At 41.9% G+C, this 23,410-nt stretch overlaps 1 protein-coding gene across 5 annotated transcripts in view; it reads right to left on the reverse strand.

The window, feature by feature from the left end:
* The window catches only part of Dctd (dCMP deaminase), a 93,804-nt gene that overhangs the window by 56,704 nt on the left and 13,690 nt on the right, over positions 1–23,410 (reverse strand). For 2 of the 5 annotated variants that reach the window (XM_078031018.1, XM_078031019.1), the window contains exons 4-7: positions 17,689–17,805; positions 16,223–16,319; positions 14,832–14,906; positions 11,757–11,919 (exon numbers count right to left, since the gene is read on the reverse strand). In XM_078031018.1, the coding sequence (XP_077887144.1) occupies positions 11,757–11,919; positions 14,832–14,906; positions 16,223–16,319; positions 17,689–17,805 (452 nt within the window). Of the gene's footprint in view, positions 1–2,836; positions 10,183–11,289; positions 11,920–13,534; positions 14,907–16,222; positions 16,320–17,688; positions 17,806–23,410 lie in introns of those variants that run through there. The other 3 variants (XM_078031017.1, XM_078031020.1, XM_078031021.1) reach the window with 3 other exon arrangements.

A 23,410-nucleotide genomic window follows, 5' to 3' on the forward strand; every position in this document is an offset into this window, starting at 1 on the left:
CTTCACCCACAGCTGCCCCATCCCGGGCCTGTCACCGCCTGGTCTCTGGGTTGGTTGTGAGCAGGCTGAAGAAGTCTAAGGAGGTGGCAATGGGAAGGCTTTGGGTTCTGAAAGCTTCTCTGAGCTTTGTGTACCAGAGAAAGAGCAGGCAGCAAAGGCCAAATCAAACCTCTCTCCTGCCCGAGGGGAGAGCCTGGCCTTGGGCAGCCATTCATGCTGCTGGAAGGTTTCCTACCCTGGTGGCCGCTAAGCTGCACCAGGCAGGAAGGGCAGGCAATGCCCTGGTGGGGCATTGTTTCTACGGACTGGTGAGATATTTTTGCAAATCTTTCTACAAATGATGATCTCTATCCACATAAAGTGGTATAATAGCCTCTTCGCTTTCCTGAGTGGTGCTGGCTGTTCAAGTGCTTATTTCTTGATTCTTAGCCCATTTGCTTTCCATTAGTAGTAATCCCAAGCCTGCAAAACTCCAATTACTAAGTGATAATAGAAATGCTGCTCTGCCTCAGAGTCTCTGGCACAAAGGGTCCAGAGTGGGCCCAGGTTGCACATGCAGCCACATACAAGCATGTTGATGCCACGAGAGCATGACACCTGTCAGGTCCTGGGGGGTCTGGGTGGGTATTCTCCAAGGGTGTCTGCACTCCAGGGTCTTAGGGTCTGATGGCATTAGGACAGGAACTACCAGACAGTCTGAGATGCTGAGATAGAGAGGGAGAAGTGGAAGCCATGTTTAGAAAGCTGAATATGTGCTTCTTTGAATTTTTGAGTTGGGGGAAAGGATGTGACATAGTTTTAATTGTGTCTTTCCCCAAATTCATATGTTGAGGTTTTAATGAACAAATGATGGAATTTGGAGATGGGGCCTTTGAGAGGTTGTCAGGTTTAGAGGCGTCATAAGACCCCAGTCTTATGATGAGATTAGTGCCCTTATAAGAAGCGCTCAGAGAGGTTGCATGTCCCCTCTCTCATCCCATCATGTGAGCACACAGCAAGAGGGTGGCTATAAGCCAGGAAGAGACTCTTCACCAGAACCTGGCCATGCTGGCACCCTGGTCTGGGACTTCCCAACCTCCAGAACTGTAAGCAATAAATGGTTATTGCTTAAGCCCCCTGGTCTATGGCATTTTGTTACAGCAGTGCAAGCTAAGGCACAGTGACAGGACTGAGTGACTGCAGAGAGACATAGTTGCCTCCAACATACCCTTCTGCCACCATGTTTTGCCTCACCACGGGCCCAGGAACAACAGAGTCAAGGGATCTCAGATTAAAACCTCTGGAACCATCAGCCCAAATAAGCCTTTCCTTCTTTAAGTTGATGGAGTTTCAGGGGATCCTGAAACTCATGTTGGGGTTTCATACCCTTGTTCATATATCTGTGCCTATATCCCCACAAGAACTGTCATAAGTCAGTACTGTTGCCATCATGAGGAACATGAGGGTTTGTCACCAGGGCAATAATCCTAAAAGTGTGTTCTTTCCAAAAATAAGAAGTAGCAACGAAAACAGAGTGTTCTTCCTTTATGACCCTTTTGCCCTTTTCTCAAATTGTTAATTGTAGCAGCAGCCACATTCTTTAAATATACAGAATTTTTTATATGTATAAAGAATGTATATATACAGACACACAGATATATACACATGCATATGTGTGTTTATATAAACTGCTCTAAAGAATAGGTATATATAAGGCATAAGTACAATGTGTGTATGTGTGTGTGTGTATACATATATATATGGTACATACATAAAGTATATATATGGCAAATATATGTATATGGCAAATATATATAATTCTTTAGAGCAGCTTTAGGTTTACAGAAAGACTGAATGGGAAGTGTAGAGACTTCTTTTACATACTCAATTCCTCCCTCTGCTCCCCAACATATACAATTTCTCCCATTATTAACATCTTGATTCTCACTCAGGGGCTGGCCCTCTCTCAGAGGCTGTAGCTGCCCTAACCCAGGAGAGGATCCCAGCCTGGCATCCAGAACTTCATAGTCAGCCTCTGCTTACAACTGGCCACCCTGCTGTAAGAGAAGAAGGCCTCTGTGGATGCCCCGTGGCATAGCTGTAAGTGCGCCATGCACAGATCATGCCATAGGCAATACACCCAGCAGTAGTACCACAGGGCCCCTGCCACATAGACACAAGGCAGTCACTGAGGGCAGAACTGCAAAGGCCTCCTCTGAGATGTACTTTGTATATAACAAGCAGAGTCCATTTATAGCACCCCTCAGTCTTCACTATTTCCCCGGCACCCCACAATATGGAAAGGCAGTCCAACTGCATTAAAGAACTTCCTTCCATAGACCAAGTTTATCTCTTCACTCAATTAGTCACTTAATACCTATTTATTCCTGAGCCAAGCACTGTCCTAGATGCTAGTAGAGAATAAGACAGGCTTGGCCTTTGACCTTGGAGAGGTGCTATGGTTTGGATGTGTTCTCCAAAGTTTGTATGTTGAAAATTCAGTCTCCAATGCAGGTGTTGACCGGTGATAAGTGATGAAGTCATGAGACTCTGCTTCATGAGTGGATGTCATTATAGTGAGAGTGGGTTACTTATCATGGGAGTAGGTTCCTAACAAAAAGGATGAGTTCAGCCTCTCTCTGAGTCACTCTCTCAAGCACTCTTGTGTCCTTCCATCTTCCACCATGGGATGATGTAGCAAGAAGGCCTTCACCAGGCACCTTAAACATTAGACTTCCAGTCTCCACTAAGAAATGGATTTCTTTTCTTTATAAATTACCCAGTCTGTGGTATTCTGTTATAGCATCACAAAACAGACTAACTCGAGGGAGACAACAAAAAAAAAAAAAACAATAAAGAAAGTAAATTACTTTATTAAAGGTAAGAGGAGAAATTGGAGGATGTAATGATAACTGGGAAGTGGGGGGGGGATGGGGCTCCCTGAAGGGTAGCTAGTGAGGACAGGCCAGGGAAAGCCTCTCTGAGGAGTAATACTTCAGTTGAATGCTGTAGATGTGAAGGGGCAAACTGTGTGGTGAGGTGAGGAGAAGGTTCTTATCTAGGAAGGAGGAATAGCAAGCACAGCAGCCTTGATCTAGGAAGGAAAGTTCAAGAAACAAAACAGAGGCCAGCAAGTCCAGGACATCATAAATAGGAGGACAGGAAGTTACATACATACCATGGGTGGAGAGCTGGGGAGCATGTGCCTACCTGCCTAACTCCAAGGTACCTGGAGTCCCCTTTGCTACCTGATCCAGTGGACATGGGCATCATGGAAGTCTGAGTTCTACCTCAAAAGCTATGCAAGCCTGGTTACATCCCTTAACCACATGTCCTTATCCACAGGCAAACGATCAGACATGATGCTCTATTCTAACATTCTCCAGCAATCACTGGGGATGCTGGTCACCCCTGAACACAGATGCATGGAGAATACTAGGCGTCAAAATGCCAAGGTGCCCCGCTTGCATTTAAAGAGCATAGGATCTTCCCTGCGAGCTCTGCTGCTGCTCTTCTGAGAGTGGAAACCTGCCAACCCGCAGCCCACGGACACTAACAACTCACTTGGCCAGTGAGCAGTGTCACAGTCGTGTCCAAGAGAGGAGAGGCAGGAGGAGAGAGGTAACAGGCAGGAAGCCCACTCCCGGACAATGAGGCTCTTAAGAGTCCTGACTGAGCAGCGGTCTAAATTGAAACATCATCCCACTGCAGCGGAGTGATTGCACTGAAGCAAGCTGGCAAAACATCAGACAGCAGGTAACGTGGCTGCCCGAGCCGGGAGGCTCCAGCTGACTTCCTAATTGGGCCAAAGCTCAAGAGCGTTCTGAAGTTCCCTGGCACCACCACCAGTGGCTAAAGCTACGAATCCTTTAATCAATTAAACCATGTTTCCAAGGGACATTCCGCCCCTCCCTGGAGCCATGGGTCCTACTCTTGTGACCAGCACTGGCTTTGAGACCAACATTCAGCACTGGGAACCCAGGCAGATTGGAGCTCAGGACACCCAGGCTTCTGCATGTGCAGCTTGGCCTGGGTGGCTTTTGCTGTGTGTCCCTTACATACATCTGGAGGATGTTTAACCAAAGAGCTTCTGTGACAGCAGAGGCCCACTTCCCCTTAAATCCTGGCTGCACCCACCTACTAACCTTTCCTTGGTGAGAATTTGCTGAGCTGTTGCTCCTTGGGAAACAAATCCCTTTTTTTTTTTAAGACAGAGAGAGAGAGAAAAAAAAATTTAATATTTATTTTTTTAGTTTTTGGTGGACACATCTTTATTTTACTTTATTTTATTTTAATGTGGTGCTGAGGATCAAACTCGGCACCCCACGCATGCCAAGTGAGCATGCTATCACTTAAGCCACATCCCTAGCCCCCCATTTTAAAATTTTTTGTGTGTGTGTGTGTGTGTGGCAAAGGAGGTCCATGTCACAAGGCAGTTTCATACCTTGTTGTCCACTAAATTTCAAAGCTGGACGTGACTTTTGGGAACCGTTTTCTCCATGACACTGCCTTCTCCATACCTTTGTTTATTTATTTATTTATTTTGGCACTGGGTAGTGAACCCAGAGGTGCTTAACCCTAAGTAACATCCCCAGCCCGTTTTATGTTTAGAGAAAGGGTCTTGCTAAGTTCCTTAGAGCCTCGTTAAGTTGCTGAGGTTGGCTCTGAACTCTGGATCCTTCTGCCTCAATCTCCTGAGCCGCTGGCATTACAGGTGTGCACCACCATGCCTGGCTCCCTCCACACCTTTTGAAGGTATTGGCAGTTACCTCATCAAATGTACCAGTAAAAACTGATGTCCCTACGAGGTGGGGAAGAGCTGGATTGATTGACAGGTGCATTCTTGTCAGATGCTTTTCTAAAGCCAGTTTGCACCATCCTTTTACTTGTCTTGGGTGTGACATGGGAGGGACAAGCCCACCTCAGTCATCAGCATCAGAGAAACCATGGAAAACAAGACAGACTTAGCAGCTGTTAGTTTATGATGTTTGTGAAACTAAAGAAGAACTCTGCTGTGTCCTTTCCTAACTCCCAAAGGGCTGAAATCAGCCTCATGCTCCCTCCCTTTCCGTCTCCTCTAATAATACCAAAGAATCAAGGTTGCAAAACACGCAGACAACATGCTCACAGTATGTAGTTTCTTCTAAGTAATACTTTTCTGATTCATTTTATTAAGAAATTAAATCGCTGATCCATTTGAACCCTCATTAATAGATATTAAATGTTGCTTATTATAAAAATGCTAATAAATCATTAGGTTTTTTAAAAAAATTAACCACCAAATGCCTAACAAATTAAATTTAAATCATTAAGTCTGATATTCCTAGTGAGGGATCACAGGGGGTGGTACATTAGAGAACCTGTTTTTATTTTGTTTGGTTTTAAACACAAAGAGCCCGTGCTGACTCCTGGCTGGCGCCTCCCTGGCCCCTTTCCAGAAGGCAGTGAGCATCTGCGAGGCAGCTGACCAGGCAGGGGCTGCCGTTTGGAGGGTGGCCGGGCTACCTGGGCTGCAGGGCCAAGCCCATGACCTTGGCCTCATTAGTCCCTGCTCTAACCAGCCGCGCTAATCAGCATAGACATGTGTTGCTCAAGTGTTGATCGCTGTCGCTCATCGCCTCCTCGAGGGCTGCCACCTGTAATTAAAAGCTTTACCACCTAGATGGCCAGTCACCTCATCTGGGCTGAGAAGAAAAACTCTTGTCCCTTTTCCACAAAAAGGATGCAAGAAACACGAAGTCCCTAGCGTGTGGCCACGGTTTTAATTAGAACTCAGAGCCACCTTTCCAGCAGATTGCCTGGGCCACTGAATATTTATTTCATTCTCTTGAAATATACGGCAGTAACTTGACTCAATCCACTGTCTCTTATTAACATTTTAACACAGGAGCATTAAGTAAAAAGAGAGTCTGTGATGTTCTAATTTGTTAAACCATAACAGACTGCTCCATTTGTTCAACTACAGCAAACTAAGATAGCCTGGCACAGATCAAGAATTTGTCTATTTTTTTTTCTTCTCCTAAAGCAACGATTTCAATCACACTTTGCATATTTACTGTATTATAGGAGGTAAAACCACAGGTGAGAAGAAAGTGATCTCACTTACTGAACCCTTCAAACATGTCTCCCTCCTCCCAGGCACTGTCACCCAGGTCCAGTGTATTAGTCAACTTTTCCTTACTGCCACAAAATACCTGATCAACTTAAAAAGAGGAATTATTTATTTGGGCTCATGATTTCACAGGTGTTAGTCCATTATCACTTGGATCTGCTGCTGAGGCAGCACATCTGGCAGAGGGCTTGTGGAGAACTGATGGAGTGTGTGAAGTTTCCATTATGCCCCACCTTTTAAAGGTTCCACTACCTTCTAATAGCAGCACGGGCCGGGAGCAAGTCTTTAGCCCATGAGCCTTTAGAGAACACTTAACATCCTAAACTATAGCACCCAGAAATACATAAATAAAAAATGGCAAAGTCAACATTGAATAGACAATAGTGCCCTTCAGACTGGACCCACACTGTCATCTACGGCAGCCAGCCAACACCGCAATACATTGTCCTGTGGTTCTTTCCTGGGGTCCACACTGTTAAAATGATTTTCACTATAATTCTAAGTTTTACTATGTTGACAGTTTCACTGATGCAACAAAAACCATGGTGACTAAAAGGTCTTGCAAGTGAATCAAGGCAGGAATCAAAGGCAGTGGCACCATATGTACTCGTACTCTGCTGCCACACACTCAGGGAAGAAAATCTAAAAAGGAAACCAAAGCCAACTTCCCTTAAGAATGTTCTTAATGATGCCTGAAACAAAGCTTTACTTGCACTAAACCTTTATTCAACTTTTTAAACATTCCTTGGATGAAATGGGAAGTGTGCATAAGCACTTCTGTTGTATACTCAAGTACAAAGTGCATACCAGAGGGTTGTCTTTAGAAAAAGCACTGTGCAGTTGTTTGAGTTGCAAGCTAAACTAGCCACTTTGTTCATGGAATACCATTTATACTTAAAAGAAAAACCTACAAACTATGGATACTCAGAATTGGACATACTCAGACATTTTCTTAAAACTGAACAAAGTCTATCACTTCAAGAAAAATGAAGTGATAAAAATGATAAAAATGGAAATTTTCAAGATACATTAGAATTTTTGAAAACCTGTTACCTGTCACTGTGAGTCTGACATTTCCCAAATGCTTAAAAAGATTTTTTTAATGAAATGTGTGGTGATATATACAAAAGAGATTTTTGGATATTGTATAATGAAATGTGGCAACACTTGGATGATCTGTAAAACCAGTACTTTTCAAGTGACCAATATGTGGGCAAAATACAAATTCAAAATACAAGCTACACCAATAAATTTTAAAGACATTACAAATTGTTCATTGATATGGCTTTAGGTTTTATATTGTAACTAATCTGTAGGAAACTCTACCACTTATCAAGTTGTGGTGTGATTTCAAGGAAGACTATTTCTAAAAATGCTCTTTCCCTTTTCTATCTACATTTCTGTGTATGGCCAGTGTCTTAGTCTTTTTTGTGTTACTATAACAAAATATCTGAGGTTGGTTAACTTAGAAAGAGATGTACTTGGCTTGTGATTTTGTGGTTGGCAAGTCCAAACAGCATGGCACCAGTATGTAGCAAAGAGTCACATGTGACAACATGGCAGAGAAGCAGAAAGGGAATAAATTGCATGTAGAAAGCACCTATCATATGAGGCTTGCTTTATTTTTTAAAAAATAATAATTATTAGTGCATATTAATTATGAAAATTAATGGGTTCCACTTTGACATTTCCATATGAGCATATTTTGTGCTTTGATCACATCCACCCTTTCTTTTACCTTCTCTTACCCATTCTCTCCTAAACCCTTTTTCTTATATCAGAAAGTAAACTTACTTTATAATAATTTGTACTTGAGATTAATCCATCCACCCAAGATCTAAACACTCCTATGAGACCAGAATTAATCCCTTCTAAGAAGGCACCTCCATGATCCGATCATCTCCCACTAGGCCCCACCACTTGGGTTCTACTTCAACGTCATTACACTGAGGACCATGCTTCCAGCACAAGAACCTTTGAAGGACACACCATGATCCAAACCACTGCAGCCAGATTTTCTTGATATCCTAGAACTCAACAGAAAATCTAGCTGTTTTCTACTAAGCTAGATATCAGAAAGGTTGTGAAAGTTTAAAACAATGCCACTCTTTTCCTAATTTTTGTTGTTCTGGAAGACTTACACATTTAAATTAATTCAAATATTTTTAAAATTTCTCAGTTTTAATTTCTAATGCAGTAAATACCAATAGACATAACTCATGTAAACAAAAATTCTCTGGAATCCTCAATTATATTTAAGAGTGTAAAAGAGTCCAGAGACCAAAAAGCTTACAAATTGCTGATTCTAAGGAATCTCAGCAGAAAGGGGCTCTCTTAAAAACTAGGGCCACTATGGAAATGTTCCAGATAAAAGAAGCTAAAGAGACCTGACCACAGAAGGCAATACCAAACCCTAGGCTGGACCCTATCCTAAAAATACCATGAAGAAAATTATTTGAACTGACAAAATTGGAATATAAACTGCAGATTAGATTGGAACAACATTAAATTTATAAAAGTTAGCAAATACATTGTGGTGGTACATGAAAATATCCCTATTTTTAGGAAATAGGAACCAAAGGCCAACTTAATCTCAATCGTACATTAGGATGATCTGTGAAACCAGTATTTTTAATCCAAAGGTAACTTAATCTCAATCATACAGGAATATGCGTGTGTATGTGTGTGTGTGTGTGTGTGTGTGTGTGTGTACATGTGTACGTGTGTATGAATACACAAACTCTTTTGTAGTTCTAACCAACTTACAAAACATGATTTTTTTTACACAAGATTTTGAAAGTTAATGCAAAATTTTATGAAAGAAGTATGATATTTCAATTCAATAAATACTGAGCATGTAAAGTGTAGCTGAGTAGAAATTATGTAGTCTGTTTCATAATTTTCCAAGCAAAGAGTATGCTGAGGTCAGTATCATGAGTAACAGCCATTACTAAGCCCCCCTCTGTGCAGCCTCCACTCTAGGACCTGGACTGCTAAGTACCCTGCCAGCTTTCCTCACAGCCCGGGGTGGCCATGTCATCCTGCTGTGGCCGAGGAGATAGCAGAGTATTTACTGAAGGTTTCTGGGAAAGTTTGTTTTCTTGCTCAGAGGAAGAGGCAAAATGGGAAAAGTCCCACCACATCCCACTTCCCATCCTTTTCTTGCACTGAATGTGATCGGGATGCCTGGAACTTGATAGAATAAGCTGGAAGACATCAAGTGAAAAGATGGCCAAGCAAAAATAAAGAAGACTCTAGGTCTTTGCTACCATCATGGAGCAGCTGGACCAACTCCAGCAAATGCTCAAGGCTGTATTTCTTATTATGTAAGAAAAATGTGCTTAAGCCACAAACAGGTTAGGGCTGATGCCTGCTGATCCAGGAAGTTGGGGAAAGGTAGAAGAAATATAAAACATAGTAAGAATGAGACCACACGGCACTGTGTGAAGGAAGCCACTCCAAAACAAAATGCCTATTTAAAACCTGGACCAAATGGTATGTTGAAGCTTTCATGGACTGCCAAGATGCTAACAATTTCATTTTTAAAAAGTTAAAGAACTCCTACAACAGTAAACATGCTACAGTGATTTAAGACTTGAAAAGGTCAAGACATCCTCTAATCAGATGGGTTTCAATGCAAACATTATTTCTGGGTGGTCTGCCAAGAGTGTACCTTATTGCCAAATTCCTAATTCAAAACTATATATAAGAATGCCTTAGCTGAAACACAGAAGTGAAAAAAATAAGACTTTTAAACAGCAATCTCACTTCTCTCCCAAAGATAAATGTGCCCATTAACCCTGGATGCTAACAGGAAGATTTCTTTCTCTTATATTCTATAAGACAACTTTTTTTTTTCAAGCCATTCATGAAGAAGTCAGCATGAAAAATAATGATTTAGGAAGTTGGCTTCTGATCAGCTACTTCACTGAATTAAAGTACCATCAGGTTCATAACTTCTAAGTGAGAATATAAAAACATGGATGAAATCCTTCTGCATAAGATCCTGTGCAAACACACGGGGAGGATGTGAGGCAGTTGGGGACAGTGGATTCACATGACACCACATATCCTCTGGTGGAGTTCACCATCTAGTTAGGGCAGGAAGAGATAAATGTGACAAGTTAAATGAAATGTTTCAATAACACTTCTAGACAATGGAAGAAATGTCATAACAACAGTGTATGATTATTTGCCAATAAGATTGTTGTTGATAATAATAGCTGCAGAATTTCAAAGAAGAAGGTTACTTTAAGCCAGGAATGTCCAGGGAGGCTATACAGAGAAAGCAAGATTCCAGTTAGGTCTTGAGAGGTGCATAGAAACCTGTGGGTGGTCACAGGAAGCACATTAATAGCCTCTTAGAAATGCTGGTTTAGAGCTAGGAATGTAGCTCAGTGGTAGAGTACTTGCCTAGCATGTGGGAATCCCTGGGTTCAACCCCCAGCACTACAAAAAAGAAATGCTCTTAAGAGAGAGAGAGAGTGAGAGAGAGAGAGAAATCCTTTAGGATGGGTGACTGGTGGAGGGAGAGAAGCAGGTGATCAGGGGCTAAGGGAGATGATGCCAGGTTAGAGAGGAACACTGGACATTCAAAAAAGAATGGCAGCCAAATTGTGGCAACAACCCAAGTGTCAACTAATGAATGAATTTTAAACAAAATGTGTTCTGTACACACCCAGGATATATTCTTTAGAAAATTCTGACATAGGCTACTTACTACAAGGATAATGCTTGACAACATCATGCTCAGTAAAATGTCATCACACAGAAAATTCTGAGTGATTTCATTGATGTGGAGCAGCTAGAGTAATCAAATTCATCCGGAAAGTAGAGCGCTGGCTGCCAGGGTCTGGGGAGTGAGGAGAGGGGGTTGGCATTTACTGGGTATGGTGAAAAGAGTTCTAGAGACAGATTGTCACAATGGCTGTACTACAGGAACACAGCTAATACCACTTATGATGACAAGTTTTATGTTGTAGACATACATTTTATAATTTTTAAACATTTTAAGAGAGGAAGAATGGCAGCAAGAATGGCAGAAAGCAAGTGAAAAGCTTGAACTAGACTCAAGAGGGGTCACTGAGGTCTGGCAGTTGGCTCTGCCAAACACGGAAGTGTCTCTGTTCAAGGTTCCAGGACTGCCCACCCTGAGCTCCACCAAGTCCATCTGCTCTGGAGTGGTGAGCAAATATTCCTTTTCTTACATTGACATAGAACCTCTTCCCTAAATTTGTTTAGAAATATTAATTCCTTTTAATTTCATGAAGGACCTTTACAATCTCTTAAAGCCTTTGGCCTCAGTAAGAGCCAGGCTCCTGCAGTCCCTCACTCCAGCCCTTACCTTTCCCCACTGTCCTTGATCCACTGTACATTGATACAAAATGTAGACAAAGTGCAGGTCACATCTGCATGGCTCAGGCACCCAGAGAGCATTGGTTAGTTTAATAAAGAGGTTGGCAAAGTTGGGCTTCATCCAACTAACATTTCTAGTATCTAGCTATCTGTCTATTCTAATGCTAAAGTGGGAACCATCAGAGAACCCAATGCATGGTAGGCTAAATAACTATTTGGAGATGCATACATTCTCATCATGAAATGGCTTTAGAGTCCTCCAACAACTCTAGAGCTAGATCTCTTTCTAGAATTCTGGGGCAGTTCTCACCTAGGCTAAAGGTGTGATGGCTTCCCTCTGAATGTGAGTCCTGGACACAAGGAAATCTTGCCTGCACCTCTGCAGCTGGTAACCTAGAGCTCTTCTCATCATGGGTCCCAGACGAGATGAGTTTGCAAAGCACTGCCACTTGAATTCTGGTCCTGCCCCTGGGCTGTAGGTGGACAAGGAAACAATCATTTTTAGAGTGGCCTTACTTTAAAAAGTGAACTAGAAACATGAAAACATTTTATCAGTGTCACCAATAATAAAACTGCCTCCTTGGGGCTGGGGATGTGGTTCAGTAGTAGAGTGCTTACCTAGCACATGAAAGGCACTGGGTTCAATACTCAGTACCACATAAAAATAAATAAAATAAAGGTAGTGTGTGTATTCACAACTTAAAAAAAAAAAACTGCCTCCTTGTATTCCTTCTGCAACAAGCTCTTCTTCATCCTATTTTTAATCATCAGCTACACTAATGACCAAAACTTATCCACAGCCCATAGGAACTTCAGAACACCAGGCATTGAGCCTAAACTTTTATTCATGAGATTTTTTTCTCAGTTTTTAATGCTTCTTTTGTTTTGAATTACGAAAAGATGGTGATCACTTTTATTACTGGGTCTTGTTGGGCTTCAGAAGTCTTTAAGGACAGGTTCAATTCTTTAAAAAAAAAAAAGGAAGAGATGCTTAAAATGTCAGGAAAATGGAGTTCCTATCATTTCACTCTCAAATTTCGCTTTTTAAATGTGGTTCTGCCAATGGTTCAGTGAAAGATGGTTTCCTTATTGTCACTGATTAGCCATGACAGGCAGCAACACGTCTCTCAGATACAGTCTCCCTTCGCCACAATTATCTAGTAATGCCTGCAAGGCAAAAGGCTGCTCAAAACCTCTTCCTTCTGGAATGCTTTTCCCAAAGGCAACAGTTCAAAGCAAACCTCTATTAACGGGAACACTGACATCTGCAGAATTCTCTGGACAGGACAATTCCGCTACTCCCGGAGTGACAGCAGAAACTAAGACGTAATTACCTCTAGTCCAGTCACCAGGAAATCAGGCTCAACAACAGTTCAGAGGTGGAGGTCTTATATACCCACTGACAGCACCCCAACCCCATAAGCAACTCAGCCAGACTGTCACTGTCACTGCATGTACATCCCTCTTAGGGAGCAAAAACCTTTTTTCACTAAAATTCAATGCAACCGACACCAAATATAAGAGAGTATCAAAGTTAAATAAACGTAACATCTCGTATCAGCCCCCAGATATATGTGCAAATGTGACACAAAAATTACACGCTCCTTGCTAACATGGGTCATAACTTACAACAATATAAAAATATGTTTTCTTATCTTTAGCTCTCTTTCTTCTACTTTCCTTTTGTTTATTTTGGAACAAACAGACATCAAGGGGTTTGGAGGAGAAAAGAGAAATAGAACACCAGAAAAAAAAAAAAACCAGAATAAGGGGAGAAGGCAGCAGAGGATGGGCTATGGGACTTCAGCATTAGAGGAGGGAGCAGCTGGGGAACTATGAGATGTCTGTACCTGAGACAGGGAGCAGGGAACCCAGGACAGAGTCATAGGCAGCCCCTCCCAACACCCAAAATCTGGTCACAAGGAAGCATCACCCATCGACCCTGGGCAAGAACACAGCATGCAGTACCTCAGATTGTTCTCTGAGCATAAATCTATGTAATGTGTTTCACGACAATACAGAAATGGCAGAAATAGAGTGCTAAGCATATAATTATGATAATATAAAAATGAACATACTCTGCTGTGGTAGATTTTAATAAGATTTTAATAATATTGGTAAGGAGCCAAATTACAAAATACCCTAGAACACAGGAGTACAAAACCTCAGAGACAAAATAAAAACTCATGAAAACATAAGAGCACTCTAAAAAAGGTAATAATCTTTAAGATAAAGAAACCATTTTCTCAACAAAGGTACTGAGCATGTTTAATAAAAATTAAATGAGATTAAAGACAAGGTACACAGCCACACACTCCCAACCCGCAGCGATGGGGAGGGTGATATCTGTGTAGGTGAAGGCATGGCGCCAGGAGCTCAAATGAGCTCCAGTCGCCAATAGATCTGGAATAAACGGCCTCCAGGTGGGTGGAATTTCTCACAATTCACTTTCAGGACAGGAATTAATTTGCTCGGAAATGAACCACGTTGGCGTGTGCAGGAGAGGCAACCCGTTTCCACACAGCAGAAGCAGCAGCGTGGGGGAGATGCCTGACACTGCCCTCCCCACCAGCCCCGTTGCCACCACAGCAGGGTATGGTCTCGAGGAGGTGACAAGGGGAGATGGGCTGTGTCCTTTGAGAACAATTCATTATTCAGATAAACTAAATGTAACAGCTCTCCGTGACCAACAAACCAAAAATAAGAAGCCAAAACAACAGGGGTCCCCACCCCCAGAGGGATAATGTGCCACTAGCATGTGTGTGGCAGGATAACAGGAACAGAGAAAATATTCCTGATTCAGTGGCGCTGATCATCTGTCAGGACAGATGTGCCACCCTATCTGGGTTTTCTGGGTGGATGGGTGGGGGTTTCCCTCAACTCCTGCAGCAGACTTTAATGCTACTGTCACTTGGGTCCCATTTTTTTTTCCAAGGGCACTACATGTTATGCTTCATTTGGGCCAGATGTTCACATCAGTGTGTCTGCTCATCCCCACTAAGAGCACAACAATTATTTATTTGTCATTCCAGCACATGCAGCAGTGAGGAGTGGCTGTTGAAATGCAGTCGGAAACAGAGAGCAGAGGCTCTTCTGCAGAGCCCCCAGCATCCCAGCAAGCAGGGCCACAGGGAGGAGACACCCCTCACGCCAGCCATCTGCAGGATTCCTTATTTTCAGCCTTAAATCAATAGTTTAAACTGATGCAGATTCCATGTGACAGGAGGGACAGTAAGGGAGATTTGAGACTTTATATTCTTTAGATGTCTACTGGCACTGTGCTGGCCATTAAAAAGTTATGTGCAACTTCAAGATGAAAGACATTAGCAGCTTCTAAGAAGAGGACAGTCCCAATCTTCTGGAGATTTAATGAGATGGAACTCACTGAAGCTTCTGACTCGGTCGGCTGTTAATTGAATCAAAGTCAATGACAATCTTGCTGCACTTGGGTGTAAATTTCCTAAACATGAAAAACAAAACATAAAGATATTATCCAATGAGTAGTTAAAGCAATTTATTTACTTTGGCTTAAACTATATTTTCTGTGCAGAGGAAAAAAAATGCTCTGGGATTTGTTTGATAGTTTATCTCTATAGGAGCCAATTATGGTGCACCATACCGAGAGAAACATGGACCAGAAAAAACGAAGACACAAAAAAAAAAAAAAAAGATGCATGGGGTGGCCTGGTTTGTATGTTCTTCAGCTACCTGAGTTCATGAATTACCCGGGAGTCAGGGATTTCTAACAAGTTAGCTGCACAACATGATATCCGATTACTCGTTTTCCTATCAGATTTATCTTATTTTCTAGGAAATTTCTGCAGCCAACTTGGAGTTGCTCTGAAGTGAATGATAGTAAATTTTCTTCTGCCTCTTATACACAGCAAAATACAACTAGCTTTAGTGAGGAGCAATTTTTTAAAATCATGTTCTGAAAAGGCAAAGGTAAAATAAACCCACTATATTTTTGTACTCATTAGCTTCTTATTCATTACTCATTACTTCTCCAACAACTAAAAAGAAAATTATTGGGAGCTATACATATTCTATTTAAAATCAGTCAATAAGAGAATATCCAAATAATTGGATTTAAAATCTCATAAGACACAATAGTTTAGTTCTAGAGATTCATCACGTAAAACCCAAATCCCCAACAGTGAGCATAGGGGGCCGGGCATGTGACTTAATATGACGGTCCTACCACTGCTGACCAAAACTACCATCAAGCTTTGTAAAAGCTTTTCAGTATCAAATAAATTTTCTGCCATTAATCAAAGGTGACTGAATTTAATTGCAAGTAAAACATGCTACATAATCTTTGCTCAGCAAAGATGATCATAAAAATCCCAAAGACTTCTAATCTCAATTAAAATTTGCTCTAAAAAGAGCTCCTGGTGTTTTGACCTGGCAGGTTACTTTCATCCTAACTTGTCTATGCCAGAGTTGGTACATCTACAAAATTTACAAAGGTTTGGCATTACTATACAAAACTTGTAAATTTTTAAATTTCTCGCTCTTTGAATAATTAGCCTAAGCCCTGGGAAGTTACAAATATTAAAAGATAATCATTAAACAGATTGTCTTCAGATACTTCTGTCACTACTCTTAAAAATCTACCCCTAAAGTAAGCTTTAGATTCTTATGCTATCACATTTCCGAACACCCTTCCAAGTGCGGAATTCAGGCATCACAAGGAGAAACTGAACATCGACAAGGTCAAATGTATTTCTACATCAGCCCTTCACACCACCTTTCCCCCAACTTCTCCTAACTTACCTGAACGTAACCCCAGCCATTTCAAACATGAGCCTCGCTGCTGTTGTCTCATCACTGTCATGGTATTTATCAGACATAAAAATAACTTCTTTTATACCTTAAAAGGGAACAGTGGAAGCCCCATTAGTATATGCATATATAATAGATCCTGCAAAAGACAGGCAGAGGCAGATGGAGTTCTTGTAACATCTATGATTAATTACCTTTTCTAACTGCTTTCAGACAATGTCCAGTTACTAAAAAATATATCTGCTGCTTTCTAATATAGCAGAGGGTGGATTATATTTAATCTGCCCTCCAGTCTTCATGGATTTTTTTTTAACAAATGCAAAATGCAAACATGTCAAATAGTCAAGCCTTAATCCAATTAACAAATTTTCTTTACTGCAGGTAAGCAAATATTTATTCACAAGGCAAATACTCTGAACTTAAGAGGGATACAGGAGGAGTGGCAGGTGCTGGCCAATTGAGAGATTGGTACCACTGGGCTTCCAAGAACGGCTCAGCAGAACAATTCAACCCAGCTCCATGGAGGGCAGCTCTGCTTCCTTTTCCTGCTCTCACCAGGCAGTACAAACCTGAGAGTTAGGAATCCCAGTGGCTCTGCACTCCACCAGCTCTGGGAGGAACAAGGGAGCCAACCACAGAGACCACATAAGCTGCTCAGCATATGCACCTGCTGCCACCTCTGCAGCCTGCAGACGGCTGAGGAACATCCCAGAAGATCGAATAGCAGCAACAGCGTGGGAGCGCGCGCTGTTCCTTAAGGGCGGCTTCTGATTCAATCAGACCTCTTCTGCTCTGAGATCCACGGGACTGATGATAAACAGCCCCTTTAAACCACACATCTGGCTAAACATGCTAAGTCTTTAAATCTCAAGCTGAGAGCTTTATGGAGATAAAGTGTAGCTGAATCTTAGATGTGACAGTTTGAAAAAGGTGAAATATTCAGAATACAACCATGGAGATTTATGGTAACTGTAATATAAGAAAAACTTAAAGTAGTACCATTTGAGTCTTAACAGCATTTATATGCAAAGATATGCTTAGATCCTCAAATATCTACCATGTATTAGCTACAAATTAAAATTTGATATACAGACTCCCAGCTGACCTTGTTTCTGACAGAAGTTCATTTCCCTCCCTCCCCCCTAATCTATGCACAATATGTCAGAGAATGGTAAATTGACAGTAATTATATGCAATGCCTGTGTTGTTTTTTGGCAGCTTGCAGTTTAAGAAGTTGCAAACTAAATTAAAAACATGCTAAGAATCACAGAGGATGCAATTAGTCTTAGACTACCTGGCACCATTCAAAAACAAAACACGGGAAATATCTTGCAAAGTTGATAGTGCAATTAATTTAGATCTAAACAATAGCAATTTAAGATCAAATGCATCTGCAATGAGCTACTGATGAGCAGGCAGCAATGCAAATGTGACAAATGGAAAGGCCGGGTTCCTACCTGCCTGGATGATGAGCTTAGCACATTCATTACATGGGAACAAGGCGACATACATGCTACAGCCCTTCACATCAGCCGAATTCTTGTTCATGATGGCATTTAGCTCAGCATGGCACACTGTGAGTTTGAAAAAGAAAGAAAAACTTTGATTGCAGTTCATGAAGAATTTACCAAGTGTTAGGCATTCCATTCCCCCCTCTGAAATAGACTTGATAAAAATAAATTGATTAGAAACAGCACATATGGAGAACACCAAATGAGGGCCACATGGTCTAAAAAACCGTCACTGCGGCAGCCCTCAGTCTGTGAGCACTAGAGCAGCCAGTGGGGCTGAGGTCAAGTACCTTCACCCACCTTAGGCCAAGCAATAGCTCATCGCTCCACAAGACCCTGGGGTATTGAATTGCCCACATAAAATGGCTCATTTGTGTGTTGATATGCACACACAGGGGTACTCTGTGTGGCCGTTAAGAGGGCAGGGAGCAGTAAGAGCAAGAGAATCAAGAAGCAAAGCTGAGCATTTCTACCCTGAGGGATCTGCTTCACCTCATCATTCTCAGTCCAAGACACACAGGAAAAACACTAGATAACCAGCAGTTCAGCTTTTATAAGAAAAACATTCATCCACTTAACAGCAATGATGAATCAAGCTCTTGATGCTATCCCATTCCACCAATGATCCCAAAACGAGGGTCGAGGGCTATCCCCTGGCTTGCCTGAGTTAAGGTCAAAGGGAACCCCGTCCTTTCTTCCATCCCCATACCTGTCAAAGCTGGCTGGTTTCTGAGGTCCAGTTTGGCTAGGTGTTCTACCACCTGCCAGCAAGGGCGTTCCTCCTCTGGAAGGAGAGAGAAGGACTCCAGCACAGGCTGGTTTTGAATCCCTCGGCCTGCCCATGGTTTCTGTATGGCCATCTTGTATCATTATTAAATTTCTGTGTTATTGAAGACTTACTACACACTACTTACGGCAGTAACGGGCAAACTTGTCCCTGAGGAGCTTCCAAAACATTCATATCTGTGTTCCATACCCAGAGAGTGTGATGGTCTGGGGTGTGGCCTGCACTTGGGAACTGCAACTACCCATGGGTGCCTCGTGTTCTGCAGCAGCTCCAAGATGCTGCAGGCAAAAAGCTGACCAAGAGCTCTCTCGGGAAATGTTAGTAGGTACTCACATTTAAACGAGGAATACCATTTTTGAGGGGGTCTCAGCCATGTGTGAAAACAAACAGTCTCTGGCACTACAGGGAAATCTAAAGAAATAAGCTGCACTTAATCAGATCCCATCCCATCAGAGAATAATCCTCGCTGGTCACACGGGGATCTGGGCCACACCTCCCAAGACTCCCTGGTTTAACAAACCCCAAGGCTACGGGAGGATAAGAAGAGGAAACTCAAGAAGGAGCAGCATGGCCAAGTGGGCACTGGCCTTGGACAGGCTCCCCTGGCCCCTTCTCCCCTGGTGACCAAGACGCTGGGAAGCTGGCATTAACACTGCTCAGTGTTAAAACCAATTAGATGTAATTGTTTCTTTTATTTCCCCCTTGAGGGCAGAGCCCAGCCTTCTAGGTTCTTTGTAACTTCCCCAGAGTCTAATGTGATGCCATGAACATAATGGGTGTTAAATATTTATTGAATGAATAAAGAAGGAAATGCAGATTCCAATTATTGATGGTGACATTGGGAAATACCAAAAGTCCTCCTAAATTCAAATATCAAAAATAGGTTTTCCCATTTAATAAATATTTTTGATGGTGTTGGTATTAATATTCAGAACTTCAGAACTAGAGTCTTTGAAATTGTTACGAAACACTATTATGATGTCCGCTTTTCAATCTCTTAAGAATTGTCACACTGAAGGCAACGATCTTTCTCCAATTCATCAATTCATCCGAGGCAGTTTGGGGCAAAACTTAACACTATCAGTCTGGATTCATTAGTGAAAATTACCATATGAAACAGATTCTGTAGGGAAGTATCTGATGTCCCTGTGTATCAAGGGTGGTTTATAGAAATAACATACAGACTTCTTTTCTCTTAAAAAAAAAAATCAAAAGATGAAAAATACAGAATGTCTTGTTAATAACACATGAGGTCTCTGGACAACATGCGTGCCAGAGTGGCAGGTACAAGGGAAACTCTCACAAGGAGTAGTCCATAACCCACAATCCCACATATTCAAAACAAGACAATGACAAAAACCAAACCCAAGCATTCAGTCAAGAGCACAGGATGTACCAACTCTGACTTCTCCTGCTCAATCCTACACCCCTTCAACTTCAGACACAGCCAGCACCTGCCTCTTCCCCAGTCCTCAGCCCACCAAGGCCTGTCTGATTAACACCTGCTTTCCAGACTCACCTGAGGGGCCGAGGGAGGGAGAGAAGCCCCAGCTTACGGGAGCACTGGCCCCTGTCTACCTGTTCCCCACCCTATTATTCCCCATGAGCTGTTGAGCTGTTACCCAGGTCCTGATATCTGGCCTCGCCCTTCTGGCTTAATACCTGCCTCTCTGGTCCAGGGTCTCCACTGCCCCTGTAGTTCCAACCATAGGTTCCTTCCAAAACCTCCTCGCAGGTCCCTTCAGGTTCATTCCACATTAGGAGACATTACACCATGGGGCCTCAGGCCCAGGAGCCCATGTCCTCAGAGAAGATACGGGGCAGACCAATTTGATGGCCATCCATTCAATTTGCTTAATATAGGTTGGTCTGAGAGAAGTGCTGGGGACTCATTTACGCAGTCTAGTCATCTATATTGATCACAAGTCTGCTTCCACACAAAGAGCACTCAGAACCAATGTGTCTGGCCTGTACCTCGCTTGCTCCGAAGCCCAGGCTAGTCAGACACAGAGCCGACCCCTTCCCCCTTTGCATTCTGCACGTTGGCAGGCAGGCATGGAGCAAGAACTTTTGCAACAGCAGGGCACCAGGCTCAAGGCCCAATTTGCCACTTAGAAGCTGGATGACCTTTGGGCTGGAAATGTAGCTTAATGGCAGAGCACTTGCCTATCATGCACCAGGCCATGGGTTCAATCCCTAGTGGGGGCTGGAGGCAGGAGAATAAAGGATGACTTTTGACAAGGTGAACAAGTGACATTTTGGTTTACAAGAGTAACATTGGCTCTAAGAAAGTACATTCCCAACTAACTAAATAAAAGTATAATTTTTAAAACACCAAATACATTGATTTTTTTTTTTTTTTTACTTCTTTCTAATATTCTCAGTTTCATTCAGTCCTCCAGAACATCTGATCATCTCTAAAACTTTTCACTAAGAAAACACGGATCTCCTCTCCTGGTGCCAACCCTGAGGCCCCTGCTTGCCTCTGCTTGGTTTTCTTTACTTTAAACACAGACACTTACTCCTCATTCTGAAGAGGTCATCTCCCAGCATCTCTCCTTCCTCCTTTCAAGGAGAATCAGTATTTCAACAACAGCTTCCTCAATTTTTTAAATCATCATCTCTTGACTTTGTACTGCAAATATAACCTCTAGTTTTCTTTGAAACGATGTTTTCAAACTACAAGTCATAAAACCAGTTTAATGAATTATAATCAGTTTGTTTTGTTTTAATGAAACTGACAGGGTAAAGGCAGAAACTGGAATGTATCCCTCATGCAGGGTTGCTTACTTCTAAAACCTATGTTTACTATGTTTCAGGTAATATATTTACTGAGTGGCCAAGTAATAAATGTGAGATTCACTACTCTATGGCAACCTGAAGGCTCTGTCATTTGCTGATTAATGTTCACAAGCAATTACTGAAAAAGAAGGACGACGAGGAAAGAAAAGAAAAAGGCCTGATTTGCAGCATCCACCAATTTTTGTGGAGTAAATACCTCCCAATGTGACGGAGCTGGGAGAAGTGCAGAACTGGCTGTGAAAGCTGATTGACCCAGCTCCTCCACACCACTGCATGATCCTATCATTACCAAAACCCACAGCCTCTTTTTGTTTGCAATCTTTGAATTCGCTGTTCTCTTGGCCCTGGAATAGTGGACTACTATTTACCCTAAAACCTTCAGGACCGCAATACCCTGTCTTTTTCCTACCTTTCTGTGGATCCTTTTCTTTCTTCTGCCTTTCTGGGCCCCTCCCAAGGTTTCCATCCTAATTTTCCACTTCTTTCCTACAGTCACTGATTTAAGGATTCATCTATTCTAGATTCTCAGATAACATCTATTGTAAAACTCTGGATTACACATTCCTAACCCTAATTTCCCATCTTCTTCTCAAGCCTTCTTTGGGGTGTGTGTGTGGGGGGGGATCTCTGTACCTTTTCCCACTACAATGAACATTTACAGATATCTGACAGCAATAAACTAAAGAATAAATTTCTCTAGTGCTAACATGCCTAAAAAGAACTGCAGCAAGAGCCAAAATATATCTGGGTGCAATCACCAAACAAAGACTGGTTCTGTTAGTTTTAAACATAGTTTTTGTATGCAGAGTAGGAATAAGGACAAAGTATTTAAAATACACAGCATCTAAGGACTACTGATTGTTAAAATTGTCCAAAAACAGATGAATTTTCCAACTACCTAGAGTGACATACTGACAGCTAAGCAATATGCAAAAGAAATCTTCAAATAATTCATATATATTTGATAAGCACAAAGAGTGACACAAAACCCTTCAATTACTCCCAACATTGTTTAAAAGAAAGAGAATCAAATGCTAAAAATACCAGATTAGTGCTTATAAAGTTCTTGATTGCCAAAGGAGAACCTCTGTTTCAGGTAATTATAAGACAATTCATGTGCTTTGGTCTTGTCTTTTCTTTTCTATTACTAACTGTCAGAATTCAGAACTGCATTAACCTTGGACCACTAGGAAGAGATTGTATAATTAGAAAACTGTATTTTTCAAATTCTCTCTTACTAGGGCTTGATTAATCCTCACTGTCTCATGTAGGCGGTTCTTTAGAAGTTTGACAAATTAACAGGATATACTCTATCCTTCGTTGAATTTAAGAGATTCAACGTTTTATAGATTTAACTTCCATCTTATTTGATATTAAGGCTAATACAATATCTATTTTTACAGTAGTACTATTAAGGTTACTCAAATAGTTAAAGAAAAAAACTGCCCTGAATAATGCTCAACAAATTCTAACTGCTACACAAATACTTTAGCAGTCACAGTGTGATTCAGCCTCAACTGGGTTTCAACAGCTACTGAGACAGGACAGGAAATACTGGGGCCTGACATGATGTGCACTATGGAAAACTAAGTTTATATTCCAGTTAAAGAAACTCCAGGTTGTTTAAAATGCCTCATGTTTAGAGATACAGGATTTTACTTGAAGAAAGTGACCTCCTCGGCCTGAGGAGGACGCTCCCAGGGCTGACCTGAAAGGCTGGGCAGGATGGGGGTGGCACTTGCTAAGGAGACTCGGAGCAGCCCCACTGTACTCCTGCCACCATGCCAGGTGAACCACTCCACACCTGGACGGCTGGGTACACTGACAACACAAGGCTCAGAGCCAGGAATGAAAAGGTAAGGTGTGTCACTCTATTCTTTCAACTGGGTTCTCACCCTGCAACCAACAGTCATGAAATAGGTAACTGCTTAAGAATGAACTGTGAGTTTTTTTCTTTAATGACTCAAATGTTAGTTTACAAGATATCCCACCTCCTTTCTGATGACAAAGCTTTCCCATCATTATTCCTCCAAAAAAGAATCTACGTGTTTTTATTTCTGGGTTCCTAAAGTTGTCAGA

Source organism: Ictidomys tridecemlineatus, chromosome 14 (assembly GCF_052094955.1).
Source record: "Ictidomys tridecemlineatus isolate mIctTri1 chromosome 14, mIctTri1.hap1, whole genome shotgun sequence".
Taxonomy (NCBI): Eukaryota; Metazoa; Chordata; class Mammalia; order Rodentia; family Sciuridae; genus Ictidomys; species Ictidomys tridecemlineatus.